The sequence below is a fragment of the Melospiza melodia genome, chromosome 2 (assembly GCF_035770615.1).
Source record: "Melospiza melodia melodia isolate bMelMel2 chromosome 2, bMelMel2.pri, whole genome shotgun sequence".
NCBI classification, from domain to species: Eukaryota; Metazoa; Chordata; class Aves; order Passeriformes; family Passerellidae; genus Melospiza; species Melospiza melodia.
Window position 1 is genome coordinate 92,595,972 of NC_086195.1, and position 16,294 is coordinate 92,612,265.

The 16,294-nt window shown below is 36.6% G+C and overlaps 1 protein-coding gene across 2 annotated transcripts in view; it reads left to right on the forward strand.

The window, feature by feature from the left end:
• The window catches only part of VWA8 (von Willebrand factor A domain containing 8), a 183,037-nt gene that overhangs the window by 131,946 nt on the left and 34,797 nt on the right, over positions 1 to 16,294 (forward strand). For both annotated transcript variants that reach the window (XM_063149370.1, XM_063149371.1), the window contains exons 34-37: positions 653 to 807; positions 2,542 to 2,743; positions 9,192 to 9,273; positions 11,224 to 11,428. In XM_063149370.1, the coding sequence (XP_063005440.1) occupies positions 653 to 807; positions 2,542 to 2,743; positions 9,192 to 9,273; positions 11,224 to 11,428 (644 nt within the window). The remainder of the gene's footprint in view (positions 1 to 652; positions 808 to 2,541; positions 2,744 to 9,191; positions 9,274 to 11,223; positions 11,429 to 16,294) is intronic.

Consider the following 16,294-nt stretch of genomic DNA (forward strand, 5'->3'; position numbering starts at 1 on the left):
CTTTGAGGGAGGAAAGATTTCTCCCACTGCCATGTAAACAAGATAGTCTTGTGCTCATCAAAGTGGAAACAGTGCAGAACTAAAGATAGCAGGTTCTGTTGGACTGTGTTGGTAATTTGAGGCAAGGTTAAGGGCTTTCACAGATGCACAGAATAAAGTTCAGCTTTTCTTACCTTAAAGACAAAGGAAACCAAACCATTATTCAAGAGAAATGCATTACAAATTACAAATAACATTATTTAAATTACAAAGATAGCAAGAGAGTCACCAAGAAATGTCCCATTGACACTTACCTGTGCAGACCTATGTTTTGCCTTCTGGTGAATTTGCATTATAACGATTTTCAATGAGAATACATACTGTTTTGTTCTATTCTATAGGCTTCCTGCCTCATTTGTACAGCAGAGAGAAAAATTAAGTGGTATAAGCAACTATAAAGCTAGTATTTCCTGATTTTAAGTACTTGAGTGTACAAAAATAGGATTATTTCATTCTCCTCTGTGTTATAGTATAATCAGATCTTCTACTTTTTAGTAATTTTATGCTCAAAGTAATAGCCTATGTTCAGTGCTCAGCACTCTTACAGTTAATATCATTTCCTATTGCACATCTGGGTTTAATGACTTTCATTTTGTTGAATTTTCCTGTTTAGTGTCTGAATTGTGTGTGCCTCATGCAGTTTCAACTGACCAGCTATCTTCAGAAAACCTCAGTGCAGCTGTGGGACAAAAGATCAGCTCCCCCAACAGGATCTTCTCAGATGAGCATAATTATGCTACTGTTGTCATTGGTTTCCCAGACCTCTTGGTAAATACTCAGCATTATTGTACAGTGAAATAATACAGTCTCATTTATTCTGCAACCCGTTAAGTACCTGTTTACCAAATGATTTGAAAAAATAAGGGAATGACAGCAAGGGAGAAATTCATGTAGTGTACACCATTTGTTATGGTAGTCTAATCTAGAGGAATATAGGTGGTTTTTTAGGTAATAAGAAATGGGACAATACAATGTCTAGCATGGACAAAATGCATTTTTAGTAAGCTCTGAACAGTGCTGGCTAGAGTAATATTTTCTAAATCATATATTTTTACATTTTTTTAATTAAGCATAACCTCTGAGAAAAAGGATATCTATATAATTTTGAACTGTTCAGTGTGAACTTCTTGCCCAGTGTGCAGCAGGTAGCAAGACTAGATGAAGGAAAAAGAAAAAAAACAATACAGAAAATTATAGCAAAGCTATAAAGCCTCTTCACTACTGAATAATGTAGCTATGTGTAAATACTACTTGTAAGTGTGCTCACTGCCATGACACAGTTAGAAAAGGAGCAGAAAAGAAAGTGAAACTTAGCAGTCTAATCACTAGGGCTGTTGCAAAGAGTAAAAGTAAACTCAGGGAAAATACAAGCAGTGTGTTTAGTTCTTTAGACTTTTTTAATACTTGCTTCCTAATGGTACATAAAAAGGGTAGTGATTATGGAATAAATAATTGTATGTCATGTTTGTTTTTAAAATTGGGGCAAATTATAAAGTGTAACTGTTAACAGACATGAATAAGCCTAATGACAGAAGAAAATTCATTGCAATCCAAAATTATTCAAAAATATGTTTTTGTCATTAAGACCATCTTTGCAATTAGCTTTTGATTTTTCCTTGGTTTGTTTTTATATTTTCAGATGGTTTATTCAAGCTGTTCATATTACTTACCGTAGATGTGATTTTTTTGCTGGAAAAGGGAGGTGGTCTAGAGGAGGGAGTACTAAAGAAGCTGCATACTTCCATACTAACACACCAGTGTTAATGGTGAAGCAGTTTTGGCTCTGCCTGATTTAGAATGCGGTACCACCTTTCCTCATACATAGTTTTAGAGATCCATGTGAATTTCAAAGAGAGAGTGCTAAGGGTTAATGGAAGAGTGATGGGGCAAAACTTCAGATTCAGTGTTCCGTGCTGGTGGTGTAGGTGTTTAGTGTGAACAAGGTATCTGAGCTCTTATTTGTAATAGCAGTGCTCAGTTGACCAAACCCTGAGATCATGGAGATGATTTTTTCACCAGACTCTTTCAACCATAGTGGGAGGTGAAGCCACTGGCTTTCATGTAGAGACCTGCACTTCAATTTCTGCACCTGGAGCTAAGTCCCAGCCTTATTGCTTATCTTTTAATTAATTACTGGAATATCTATTTGCATTTATCTATGTTAGTGGAAACCTAATAGGTTTTTTACATAGTTTGATTCCAAATCAGGTTATTTCAATGCTTTCTGTTCCTGGTTGAAGTAAAAAAAAAGTCAATTCAATTTCAGATTTTGACTGTCTTGATGCCTAAAACTCATGTAGATGGCTTGTTGGTTTTTCCCCCTGTAGGAGTTTATGATGACAAAATAATCCAGGTCATTCCTTGTCATCTGGTAGCATAAGAAGTAACCACAATAGCCACATTTGATTGGAAATTAAATAAGAAGTGTAACTTACCGAGAAGTGTTTGTTCTTAGATTCAATAATAGGGATGTTTTCTTCAGTAGCACCTTCTCTTTTGCAGTCTCCCAGTGAAGTGTATAGCTGGAAGAGAAACTCCTCTCTGAGTCACAAACGTGCTTCTCCTTCTGATCCACTTTATTATGGAACCCAGAGGAAAACAGGAACTGCAAAACAAACCAATTGTGTTACTTTATTGGCTTCTAATCAAATAGTCCGAATTTTAGCACCTGGAGATGTGCCCCTGAAAGACATTTACCCAAAAGGTAAGAGGTTCATGTACCTGTGCTGCAACACACTTGTTTTTTGTTTTGTAATCTGCTATCACTCATTAATTTTTCCAGAATGTTCCTTAATAGTCACAGGGCAAGCATTTGAGAAGAAAGGAATGTAGTTGCACTTATTTCTAAAATTAATTTGAATCTTAATTAGCATGCTGAATTATACTTCTGAGGAATTAACAGGGTGTCTACACTGTGGATATCTCGGTAGATGGGATTTCCCTCTGTCTGCAGGGGAAACCCAGTAATAGAAGATGATCAATCCAGTTCAGCAATTGGCCTTCACCAATCTTCTGTTCAGTATCACACAGAGATGCAGTGATAAACTTGTTATATGACTAACTCAGAATTCCATCCCCAGCAGGGACAATAGGAGAGGTTGTTTTGGGAATGCATGTGAGCTTATCTACTTCTTTGTCTTTCTCTTCCTACTTTCTCAATATTTGCACTTGTTTTGCTGGGAATGTTGCAGACGACATCTCTGCCTCAGACTTTAAATCTCATTTTATGGACCTGTTGTCCACAAGTTTATCTGGCACCTCTCTGAACCTGTGCATCTCCACAGCAAACTTTTACCTTTTGGGAAAAAGTTCATGATTTTTTGTGATCATCTGATCTCTTACCAGGTTTATCAGGTGCCCCTTATTCTAGCATTGCAGGCTTCAGTGAGTAACAGTTCTGCGTTCACCTTAACCATCACCTTCATGACTGGGCAAGCTTCAGTCACTCCTGCCTTCTCTCCAAGCTGAAGAGACTCAGACTGTTTAGTCCTTCTCCTGTCTAAGAGAATCTTGCATGAACAACATTCACATGCAGCAAAACCATCCTCCCTTCTGACATTGATAAAGCAGGTGTAGACTATGGATCTTCAGACATTTTTGTGCTGCCATGCCAAGCCTTCTGTTGCCATTATAATTTTAGCTTCTTCAGCCAATAACTGAAAATACACAGATTAATACCAAATAACAGCATTTGTGAGTTTTGCATTTATTACCTTTAGGAATCTCCAAAGTTTGCTATCAAAAAAGAAAATGCCCAAAATATTTGTGTATGGTAGAATGGCTTGATTTCATCAGCAGAAGAAGCTATTCCTGATTTAGTCCCTGTGTGAACTCTCTGACCCAGACTAAACATTTTATTCCAAATTAACTCAAACAGAATGAATGATCTAATCTGCCTGTCCTCATTTAACACAGATCAATTTCCCTATGTAGAGAAACCCTTTTATTTGTTACCAAGAGGATAAAACATTTACTTGACTAAGGAAGCCAAGTCAAGGATATTAACAAGGTAGAAAACTTCAGTTACCTCCTTTTGTAACTGAAGGAAAGATTACCTTTTAAAAAGATTAAAGTTAATAAAATTAGTTGGAGTTAGAATCTTGGAACTAATTATACAACTTCAGGCTGTAATCTTCTCATACCTTATAAAATGCAGAATGGTCACACTGGGTCACTTTTTCAGGTTTTCACAGAAAAAATAAATCTGAATCAGAAGAAGTTGATTTAGAAGATAAATCTTCTGAGCTTTTTCTTAAAATTAGTTTACTAATTTGGGAGTGAGAGAGGTATCTTCCCTCAGTGCTTCCAAATAATACCTAAATTGAGATCTTGTAAAAGATCTAAAAGATCTTTTATTTCTAAAAGCCTTTAAGTTGCTCTGCTATACAACACCTTGTATTGCTAGTTTATTATGATTAAAAAACAGGGGACATTCTTCATGAATCCAGGATACCAGTAATCTGAGCATATTATCAGTTCTGAGAATTGGCTTCTGTCTGACCAAGCAGTTTAATTTTTTCTCAGCTGTGATGAAATATATTTATGAATAGAGATTCATAGTTTTAAATGTATAGAAAATTGTATGAGGTTTACACAGTGCTTTATGTGGCCATTTAAGTTGAAAGATTTCATGCCTTGAAGATGATTATCATTGATTTTTCTTTTCTGAATGATGTTCTAATTTTTTAAATTACAAAGACTAATTTTAACTGAATCATGTTTAATGTAACCTTACTGATTCAATAAATAGGACCTAAACAAGACTCTAGATCTTCTGTTCCATAGCTTTTTTCAGGACTTTTTCAAGACATTTCCATTTAACAGTTAGTGTCTGGATTTTCTAGTGGAGGAGGAGCTATGTGGGAAATCCTGTGGTGACCTGTGCTACTCAGCATGTCATGAAAAAAATTGAAAACTTAACAATGAGGTGACAGTGCTGATGATAGTGGTTATTATTCATTGTAGGAAGGATTTACCATGGAAAATTATGAGAAGGACTACAATTCTGAATTCAATAGAAATAACAGGTGAAATTCAGTATAGATGAACATGTGGAGGAAGAAAAAAATCCTAATTTTACATCATAAAAGATGGGGATGATGAGAACATCTTACAAGCATTATTTTGCTGTCACGATAGATGGTTTCATTAAGATAGCAGTTCAAAGCTCAGTAGAGCTTGAAAGAATCAAATGAAATGTTAAGAATTACTAGGGAAGAAACAGAAAAAAGCAGAGAACCTCTTTGTGCTGTTGTACAAATCCACATGTCCTTAACACTGTTCAGTTCTGGTCCTCCATCTCTAGGTGGGAGAAGGCTGAACTGGGATAAGTTCAGAAAAAGACAACAAGAATGAGCAAGATTGCATTGGCCAATCTTCCAACATGTGAAGACAAGATCAGGAGAGGGACATATGGTAGAGTTCTACAAAAACATGTATGACATGGAGATGGGGAAAAAACCAACAGTTTTGCACTCAGTACCAGGGTTAGGGAGCAGCTAATGAAGCTGTTAGGAACTTCATTGGAACAAACAAGACATATTTCTTCATAGAGTACTAACCTGTGAAACCACTTCCCAAAGGATATTGTGAATGTTTCTTTTTCCAAAAGAAAACTGGACAAACTCTTGGAAAGTTAACTAAATACATAGATATCAAAACATAGACAGCACATTCAGTTTAAGAAGCCCCAAGATTGGAACTGGTTGGTGGCTTGAGGAAAATATCATGTGCACTTGTCTGCTCTTACACATTTCAAGCACCTAGCTACTCTTGGAGACAGGATACTAGATTAGATTAGATTAGAGGGGCCTAGTACTGCCCTTGTTATGGCACAAATCAAAAATATTTACAAGTGAAAAAGGGAAGACAGAAAAGGAGAAGCATGTGTCTTTGTGCTCACTTGGAAGGTGAAATAATAAGGTCATAGCCCTCATGATCTCCATCTGAGATTCTGGTTTTGCTGCCTTCTTTGCTGGGCTGTTGTTTCTTTTGGAGTTTGCCTCTCGGTCTCACTGATTGACAGAGTATTTGATTGAATACACATTACCTGCTACCAATTCCTGCTTAACAGTCTTGGTCCCTTGAAATTCAGTGCTGCTTTATTCCTCATTGTGCTCCATTGTTTCTGTATTGGAAACCTGTAGTTACTTACCTATGAAAGTTTTATCCTTCCCTGGGAGATGGTAAAGGGAAGCGAAGGCATCCTGCTACATGAAATCAAGGATGTGTCTGTCCCTTGAAGTTCTTGCCCTATTGTCTTCTGCTGCCTTTGAGAAGTTGTTTTATATTTTTGATTCTGTTTCCATATCTATCAGATTTTCTTTCTCATCTTCTTGGACAACTGGTCAGTTCTGGCATACAGCCTTCCATTTCTATTAATAATTCAAAGTACTCAGCCAAACTCTAGCATGCTCCAGTATGTATTAGTGAAGCTGTTCCAGGAACAATAAGCAAAGAAATATTTGTCTGTATGTTTTATTGGAATTGTAAACCAAATGATAGTTATTTTTGAAAAGAAATTATAACAAGTAATAATTTCCCCAAAGACTGCCAAATAGATGTATGGACACAAAATATAAACTCAGACAAGAGATCGTGGCAAAATCCAGCGAAGAAGAACTAATGTTTATTCTAAAAACAAGACTGTAAAGATGAGGGACTACTTGAGATCAAATATTTACTTGGATTCTCAGCACTTTCTATAGATGAGCATAAACCAACACCCTATTACTGGATTTGTATCTCTTTGAGTATGACAGTAACTGGAACATGTAGTGTAACACAATGTCACCAAAATAGCCTTGACACATCATCTGGTCCATCTGTTTATATAGGGACAGGATGACACGTGTACTCTCTTCTTAACTGAGGTTTGTCAAACAATTGTCCTATTGCATTGCTTCGTTCTCCTTGTATAAGAAGAGCTTTTCATGGTATCCATCCTTTTTTTCTCTAAACAAAACTGAATACTTCATGCCACCTTCACTCACTCATGATAGTACCACTCTCTTTATAACAATCTTCTCAATAGAATTGGATGGTTTTTTTTGGAAAACCCTCTGTTTAGACAAGAAAAAAAATCTTTGCAGCTTTGTCATCCTCAGGACTACTTCGTGTCACAGGATGATGGAATAGGTAAGGCTAGAAGGGACAGCTTGAGGTCATCTGATCCAATCTCCCTGCTCAGCAGGGTCCTCTAGAGTATGTTACTCAGGATTGGGTCCAAACAGTTCCTCTCCAAGGAAGGAAACTCTACAATCTCTCTGGGCATCTAGTTCCAGTGCTCGGTCACTATCACAGTGAAGAAGTTTTTCTCATGTTCTGGTGCATAATTTTCTGTCTGTTGCCTCTTGTCCTTGGCACCAGAGAGCAGAGCCTTGTCCATCCTCTAACACCCTCCCTTTAGATACTGACAGCCATTATTGAGGTCTCTTCACAGTTTTCTTTTCTTGAGGCTGAGCAGGCCTCAGTCCCTCAGCCTTTTCTCTTAAGGGAGTTGCTCCAATCTCCTCATCGTCTTCGTAGCCCTCTGCTGGACCTGCTCCAGGAGCTCCATGTCCCTTGTACTGAGGAGCCCAGATCTGAACATTGTGTCTGTTTTCCTTAAAGCTTTATGTCTGGAGCTGTGCATAGCTCTTCTTCTCCGTCAGGCTTTGGCAAAAGAAGGACAAACTGCACTTGTTCATGTCTAATGTTCACATTTCATCGTCAAGATTCTTGACTGCAGTTCTGGGGCCTAGCCAGCAGTTCTTGTGTAGCATTTAAACATTTGATAGCCTTTTTGTCAGCTTCCTACTCTGCAATCCTTTGTCTTTTTATTGTCTTTAATTTGTTTGATTTGTGTTCTTTCTCTAATTTATTAACTTAATTTTTAATTCTTATCCCACAGTTCTACCCTTTCTAGTTCAGTATCTGCCCTTGTTCTAGATCTTCATCAGAATTTTTAATGTGTATCTTACTCTTCATTACTAACAAAAGAGAGAGAGCGCATTTTAAAATAGTAACAAAATCTAGGGGACTGCAAAAGTGGTCTTTGGTCCACAAACCTGCATTTTTCCAGACCTTTTTCCCTTGTTTCTGATGTGTGTGATATTTCCATTTTTATGAAGATGAGTAAAGTCAATAGACATGCTGCTGTAGGCATGTATGCTACGGATATATAAATACATTGGATATGCATGAGGTGCTGCTGTGAGTTATTCTGTGTGCTCCTTTGAATGTTAGATCTCCTTATGCTGCTGATCATGTTGGTCTTTTCTGTGTGTGCTCTATGCAGGCATCAGCACTTCTGCAGGTAAGGTCGGACTCCTTCAGGTCAAGGAGGTGAGAGATAGATTGTTTTGGAGGAAAGTCTACACTTGATTTCATCTTGTGACAAGGACATTTTGTATCCATACTGGGCAGTGTGATTCAGTCTTGTGGTTTCTTTCCTGAAAGCTGCCTCAATTTGCTTCACACAGATCAAAGTCAGCTCCTAACTGGAAGCCACTACTGAGGCCAGGCACAGTATACTCATAAGCTGGCAAAAGCCAGTGTAAGCACACGAACACAAATTTATTTCTGAGGGAAGGACCATATATTAGCTGTATTCCTTAAACTGTCCACAAACAGAATATTTAATGCTTGATAGTCTAGGGCCTATAAATTATAAAATCTTTGCATAAAATCTTTGCATACTAAGAATCTGCCTCCAAAGAGTGGTTCAGTTTCAGGGAACAGTGTGTAGGTTAGTATTATTGAGAAGTTTTCAAGTGGAAGTCATAAACACAATGTTTTGAAATGTTCCTCAATATGCTATTAAAGTCAGGTATACAACTGACATTATCTTCAGTGACAGATCAAAGCAGCAAGGTAGGGACTGCAGTAATGCTTGAATAGTGCTTTTGTGAGCAGAGTTATATTTGTGAGTAATTTTGACATTTTCTGTATAAATACATTGTTCTTTTGTAACTGTGACTGTCTGATTACTCACTATCGTAATAATAAAACAATTCCTTTTTTTTGCAAGTTGTATTCCTGTATTGAATATGAAAGCTTATCATTTTCTGACAGGTACTGTATAATAAAATGTTTAAATTTAATCTGCTAAATGCAAATGCAATAACCAGTTAATCATGCAGCTGGAAAATAACATGTTTGTTTGTTTTCAGATGTCACTCCTCCACCAGCTGCTGGATACTTGGAAGTAACAGATCTTAATTCAAAGAAAATCAAATACATTCCAATTCCTGGGTAACTGATTTTATTGATTAGAGCACTGTCATCTTAGAAGAAGAGTAATTATTACTTTATGATAAGCAAATATTTCTTTTGATGTGGAAAGTAAGACTGATTCATACCTAGTGTAAAATTCTACAAACATCGCCGTATATTTTTGTCAACATAATTTATCTGTTTTTACTAGGTAATGCTGATGAAAATGTAGCAATTAGTTACTAAAAATGAAAGCTAGCTTTATCTTCTGATTTTCATTCCCTTTGTTCCTTCCCCCTCTTCATCCACTTTATTCTCAACCTTCTTTCATTATGGTTTGCAGTCTTTATTTTCTTTTCCTTCTTCCCTGTCTTTAGAATCAGAGAAAGACAGGCAAAATGATCCAGTGCCAGGTGTTAGGAAGCTGAGAATCAAGTTCTGGTCCAATATAAAGTTCACTTTGAAAATAGCTTGAGCTTTTCTGTTGTTCTTCCTTTGGAAAGTATACATTCCCAAGTATCTTATATGATAAATTAAAATAGCCAGATTCTGTAGCTTCTCTTTGGTTTTAATATCTGTGTCTCACAACTGTAGAGAGTGTTCGCAAATGTTTTATTGAATAAACATATATTTTGGTCCCAAATTGTTATTTTCTACTGTAATAATAAACATTTTTTTAATGGCACTCTCTCCACTTTGCATATTTGAATAGCACATGTATGAAACTCACTCACAAAGAAATTTATATATTTTTTTAAATTCTATTCACATATTGCTGATTTTGACAGTACTCATTTAAATTCATCCTGGTTCATTAATAATCTTTGGGAAATTCTAATTAATAGAGAATTATTTTTGCACTTTCACCATTTATAATTGGTTTATTGGCCTACATCTTACACAGTCATTCAAAAATGAAAGACATTACAATAAAACTAGTAAGGAATCACTTTATTTTTCACTTAGGATTTTATAGGAAATAACAGGAATTACAAAGCTATTTTTCAAAATTAGACCCTTAAGCTAGCATTAGGATTTAAGCTGTGTATGGCAGATCTGAGCAGAAGTCCAGATTTTTAAATGTATTCCAGTAATAACTGATGAGTAAAGTAAGTTTTCATCATATATGAAAACATTCATATATGTATGAATAGTTCTCTGTTAAATTCTAACAACCTTTCTTCCTTCAGCCAAAGCTAGCCCAGTCAAATGCTGAGATAACTCTTTCAGCTGAGTTACTGCATGGTGGTTTCAGTCATAGGTAGAAGCATATGGGTTGCTCCTTCTTATATTTTTGAAAATTATTAATTTTGCCATTAGTGCAGGTTACCAAGTCCTTTATGCATGTAATTAACAGTACTGAAAAATGTATAGATTCTTCCCTGCATTGTCTAAATTTTCCTTCATATTCCATACTTATTAGGCCCTGTCTTTCAGCAGTAAATTTTTGTCAGCAAGCTGACTGTCTAAAAAAGTGCTACAATTCACTGTACTTAAAGCTGTGTCATTGTTAAATGAGTATTTAAATTTTAATATTTTATTAAAGCACTAGAGAAAGGTGTTACTCTAAGTTGTTGGAAGTGTATTTTCCTCCATGCTCAGATCATGTTCTCCCTATTTCTATTTAAGTTTAATATTTTTCAGTAGCATCTTTAGAGATTTTTGATATTCTTAACAGTTTTTTTCCTAAAGATGGACAACTTTTAGATAGATTAGATATGCAGTGTATCTAAACTAGAGCAGTAGTTTTGGCAACATGTTGCCTTTCAGCCTAGTCTTTTATACTGCTTCTTATACAGTCAGATGTCTTTTGGTTATGTCCAGTTTCAGTAGGTGGAAAATTTCAAACAAAATATTGGATCCACAGGGCTGAGTTACAGTCTCTCGTGAAATGAGGATGTAATTTCATTTAATTGTCACCTTAACTATAGAAATACTCATCCCCCTTTTAATTGCAGCTTCAAAAAAAATCATATTAATGTTTTTCAGGTCAAAGTCTCTCTCTCCATATACATCTTGGCTCTCCACGATCTCAGATGCTGATGCCCTGCTGGCACCACTGGGCAAAGTAGGTTTGGTTACTGTGGACATGGGAGGAGGTGTGAGGCTTTGGGAGACTGGGCTGGACAGCCTCCAGCAGTCACTGCAGGATTGGAGGAACATGATAGGCCAAGAAGATGGGCGTCCTGTGCAGGTAGGACTTCACAAAGCTGGCCTGAAAAATGTAACAAAATAAGCTATGGAGGAGTTTTCAGCTGGGAAAGGAGTGGAGGGGAGAGCTGTTGAAAAACACTTTGAAGTAGAGTGCACCTGTGAGAAAAATTTAATAGACTTTTTCCCTGGAAAAAGAGGCACAGTAGCTTAATTTGAAAACATTTTGTAGCTCCTGTAATTATGGTTGCTGACAGACTCTTTGTCTTACACTGTTTGTATTTTTGCCAAATCCCAGCGCAATTAAATGCAAATAAATCCTTTATCTCCTACTGATTTTTAACTGTAACTTTCAGAATGTAGAATAATGCAATTATTTTTAAAGAAAATTATATACTTTTCCAGAGATCAAATTATTTGAAAAAAATATTGGGGTTTTATTTTAAAAAGAAACTTGAAACCTAGGTGAAAAATGCCTTGAATCCACAGTAGAGCCTTTGGCTAATCTTGATAATTTTCCCAGCTGAGCAGAGTTGCAAGGATCTCCATACAGCCATGTTCTCACATGGAATGTTTAGGTAGATGCTGAAAATACACAGCATATACATGTGTGGTGTGTATGCATGTAAGTATGTAGGTATATATGAGTGTTAATGTACTGGCTAATATGTGTGATCATTGCAACACAGAGGGAACATTCAGGACTCTTCAGTTGCATCTTTAATTAGAATGGGAAAACAGAATGAGTCTATTCAGAACTGGATCTCTCTCCCTGGTTTTGGTTGGGGTTTTTTTGTGAAAAAGATATATTAGGCCAAAATGTCGTTTACTTTCTTTTCCCACTCTTAGCTCCCTTTCTACAAGATGTTCTGTGGTTACAGAGACTTGGGCAAGATCTGATGTGTTCTTGTTACAGCAAATGCCATTCATAAAAGTCATGAGAAAAGGAAACTGTTACCCAGTAGCACCTTCATGCTCCTCACTTGTGGCTTTGCCAGTGCCATGTGCATTACCAGTGCAGTAGCACTAGCACCATCTTATGGTCAGATATAGTCAGTTTACACCAGCCAAGGGAGTTTTAATAGTTATTTTTTATTTTTTCCTTTTTTAAAATGACTTGTTATTTTATTCAACAATATTAGGATATTGCCAATAATAGCCAACAAATGATTAGACAATACTGGCTTGGAAAGCACACTCCATAAGAAAATTTAAGTCATTTAACTAGAAATCTCAAGTAACTATTTTAAAGAAGGCTGAGAAATTGCCCCACAGTCACAAAGCAGCTTTCAAAATCTTCTGTAGAATTCCTCTCCACTGACAGCCATTCTAGGCACACTCCAGGGTAAAGCCTCCTTAGAATATCTTTCTTTTTTCCTGTGTCAAACCAGTGGTTTGTCAGAACTGAAATAACATGCTCTTTTGTTGCCACATTGTATCACAGTACAAGCTGGCTTGTACTGAGCAAATTATTTCAGCTCCCCAGCCACCTCCGTAAAGCAGCCCGTGGGTTGACTGTCAGGATCTCCAACCAATTATGTTCCTTCCTAAGCTGCAAGCATATCACTGGTCCAGCATCTGGGGGATGTAAAAGATCAGACCAATGAGCTATCCAGACTGGGTTTTTCAAATGCCCATTATAAAGAAGGGCAGAACAATAAACTCTCTCTGTTGCTGCATAAACATTGGGAGAGTGGTTCTCTTTGTCTCTGACTAACATCCCCCCCACATTCACACTCTGATTTGTGCTAAAGGACTGGAACAAAACCTCCAGAGTGATCTTCTGACTTGCATGATCATCACTAACTTCTGTTTCCCTACTTTACTTTGCCGCTTTGCTTTGAATGGAAAGATAATGAGACCTAAGAAGCCTTGTTTACAAAGGCATTGCAGAGCAATAAGAAATAAATTAGGTCTTTTATTTTATGTAATCTTCAATAAGATAATAGATATGTAGTTGCTGTGTAAACTCTGTACTTTGATAATTGGAAATGAAGGCCTTCTCCTTTCCTACTTAATTTCTCAGTAGGCCTAGACATAAAAGCAGTACTTTATTAAGGCATTCATTTCTGGAAATGAAAGGATCCTATTACCTTAAAAATGTATTCATGTAGCTTCCCTGTGTAATTGAGCATAGCAAGAACATATCTCCTGATCCAGGGACAATTACTTTGCTAAGAATGCTGCAGCTAGGTATTTCCTGATACCTGTTTTTGCAAAATTGGACATATTTTGTAGCCATGTGTTTATCTGATCATTCAAGTGTATGAAAATTACCTCTGTTTGTATAATGCTGCATGCGCATGCTCGTGTTAAGCAAGATTTCAAGTCTAACGAGGTTTCTCTAGTTCTTTGACTAAACCCATCATTCCCAATCATCCTGTAGCAGAAACTCACTTTAAGAGAATTTTCAGTGTTCCACATATCACCCACCCACCTCCAATCTCCCCTTCCCTTAAAACTGCCATTTTTGCATCCCACAAAACTGCAACAGGCTTAGCAAAGCTTATTATCCCTTCATGGTGATGTTCTTAGACCAATCCAAGAGCTGTCCATGTGGTTGGTTGGGGACCACTGATCTGCAGAAACATAAACTCTTTGAGTCTTCCTGACCCTTTAGAGCAAAAAGAATTAGAAGGCTTTCAATATAAATATAGTTGCAAAGAATTGAAATCAAATCTTCAACCAGGCTTCAGTTGGAATATTGGTACTATCTTCTAGGGCTGCATTTTTGCTTTCACAAACACGTTAGCTGTGAGAAGGAGGCTGGATATACATAAGCAATGAAACAGAGGAAAACAAACAGATGTTTCACTTGTAATCAGTAATTAAGCTCCCTTGATATAATTTGTGGCAATCTTCATAACAGTCAACATTTGTTTTGTATTGTTGATATACTCAGCAGAGTTCAAACTGCTAAAGTCTCGAGGCTACCAAATTAGTTTATCAAAATATAGTATGTGTTTAAAGAAGCCTACATTTATACAGGCAGGTCAGAATTTTTTGTCATTTATTGCAGTTTTCAACTCATAATACTACAGTATTCTGAAATTATTAAATTGGAGTGTCTAAAATACAACATCTAAACAAAATACTGTATTTTCTAAAGCTGTGAGCTCTACTCCAAAAACCATTGAGCTTTTTCACTGTTTGGTGTCTCCAACAAAACCATCACTTCATTATCAAATACAGGAAGAGAATTTGAAGGACAATTTATTTTTATAATCTTGCCCTAAAATTTTGTGGCAATAGGCAGCCATTGATAAGCTTGTGTTTCTTTTTTCATCCAAGGGTTATTGATAGAAATTAAATAGAACAGCACTGATTACATTCTGGTACTGTTCAGATATTGTCTTTTAGTAAGCATTTTTTAGTGGTATGTGTCATTTAGATAAAGTGCAATGCTTACATAACAGAAATTAAAAGGTGCATCATTTAGAGGTTTTTCAATAGATGTTAAGGCATTTATTTGTGACTATTAGCAAAAGCATTTAGTTCTGTATTCACTCTACTTAATGTTCTCCTGCTGTAGTTTGTTGTCCACAATGTTTCAGGCTATGTACTCCGTATGCCATTGTTTTCAGAAGTCCCAGGATATACCCAAACCTGTAAAGTGCATAAAAATATACTTAGTCAAAGATTGCAAAAGTTTTCCATCTAGTTGATCCTAATATGTATCTGAACTCAAAATCAGATCCAAAAAATTTTTTTAAATCCAAATTTAGTCATGATCTAAGTAATATCACCATGCAAAGTGAACATCCTGAAGCTGAGGATAGTCTCCTGTCAGTACCAAGGTTGTCCACAGTGATCTGATTGATTAAAAGAAAATTCCTGTAAACTGAGACAGTTTTTTGGAGTCTGTTTAATGTATTTGTGGAACCAACAGTTATATCATCTCCTACATACATGAGATGGGTTTTTGAAATTGCAGTAGTGCCCTCTGTTTGTGGCTGCATATAAAGGCCTAATGAGTTAAGTTGTTGAGATTGTAACTATTTTGATTTCCTATGTACTGATCTCTCTCATTTTCTGTATAGGAAGCCTTCCTCATAAGCATTCAGGTACTTACTTGGAAATTAATTAATATTTACATCTAAGTGAATAGTTAGCAAGAAAAAAAAGAGACTTCTTTCCATTTTCCCTTCTTTCTGCTGTCCTAAAAGAGGGTCACAATTTCCTGGTACATCCCAGATCTTAAAGGTCAAGGCCTGCTTGTTTTACAGTACACTTCTTCATCAAGGATGGACATTGCTTTTGTCTCTGGCCTGTGACAGAGCCCCACTCTAACATAAGTGTTCTGTGTAATGTGTGATTTTCCTCCGATGTTAAAAAGTTGAAACTTTTGACTCAGGTTATGTCTCCTGTAAATCTAGGAAACTTAGGTGGGTTTCCTAGATGAGCCAGGTTCAGCCAATATGATGTCAAGACCACATAGTGTAGCACTGAGCAGAGCAAAGATACAGCAAAGATACAGCATGTGTGAATTGAGTGGGCACCAGCTGTTTAAAAATAGATAAAGAACATTTACCCATGAGCAAGTGCATGTGCTGTGCAGAACCTGAATAATACAACACCTACATCATCCCACCTCTCTAGTCTGAAGACTGATGGGCAACACTCAGCTTAAACAATGATGTACCTCTTTGTAGGTGTGTCAGTCCAAAGGAAATGGGTAAGAGAGACACTGACACCTTAGCATATGAAACCAGGCCCTTCCAAAGAAAAGGATCAACCTGGAAATGTTTTCACCCATTTTTTCCTCACTTTGCTTTTGTGACTTCACCTGACATAAAGGTTGAACTGGAGTCAAAGTTAAATACACTCCTGAAGTATTCATAATGCCAAAAATCTCACATTTCCTGTTGAAGTTAAAAGAAGCCAAATCACATTGAATTAGGTGAGGGGT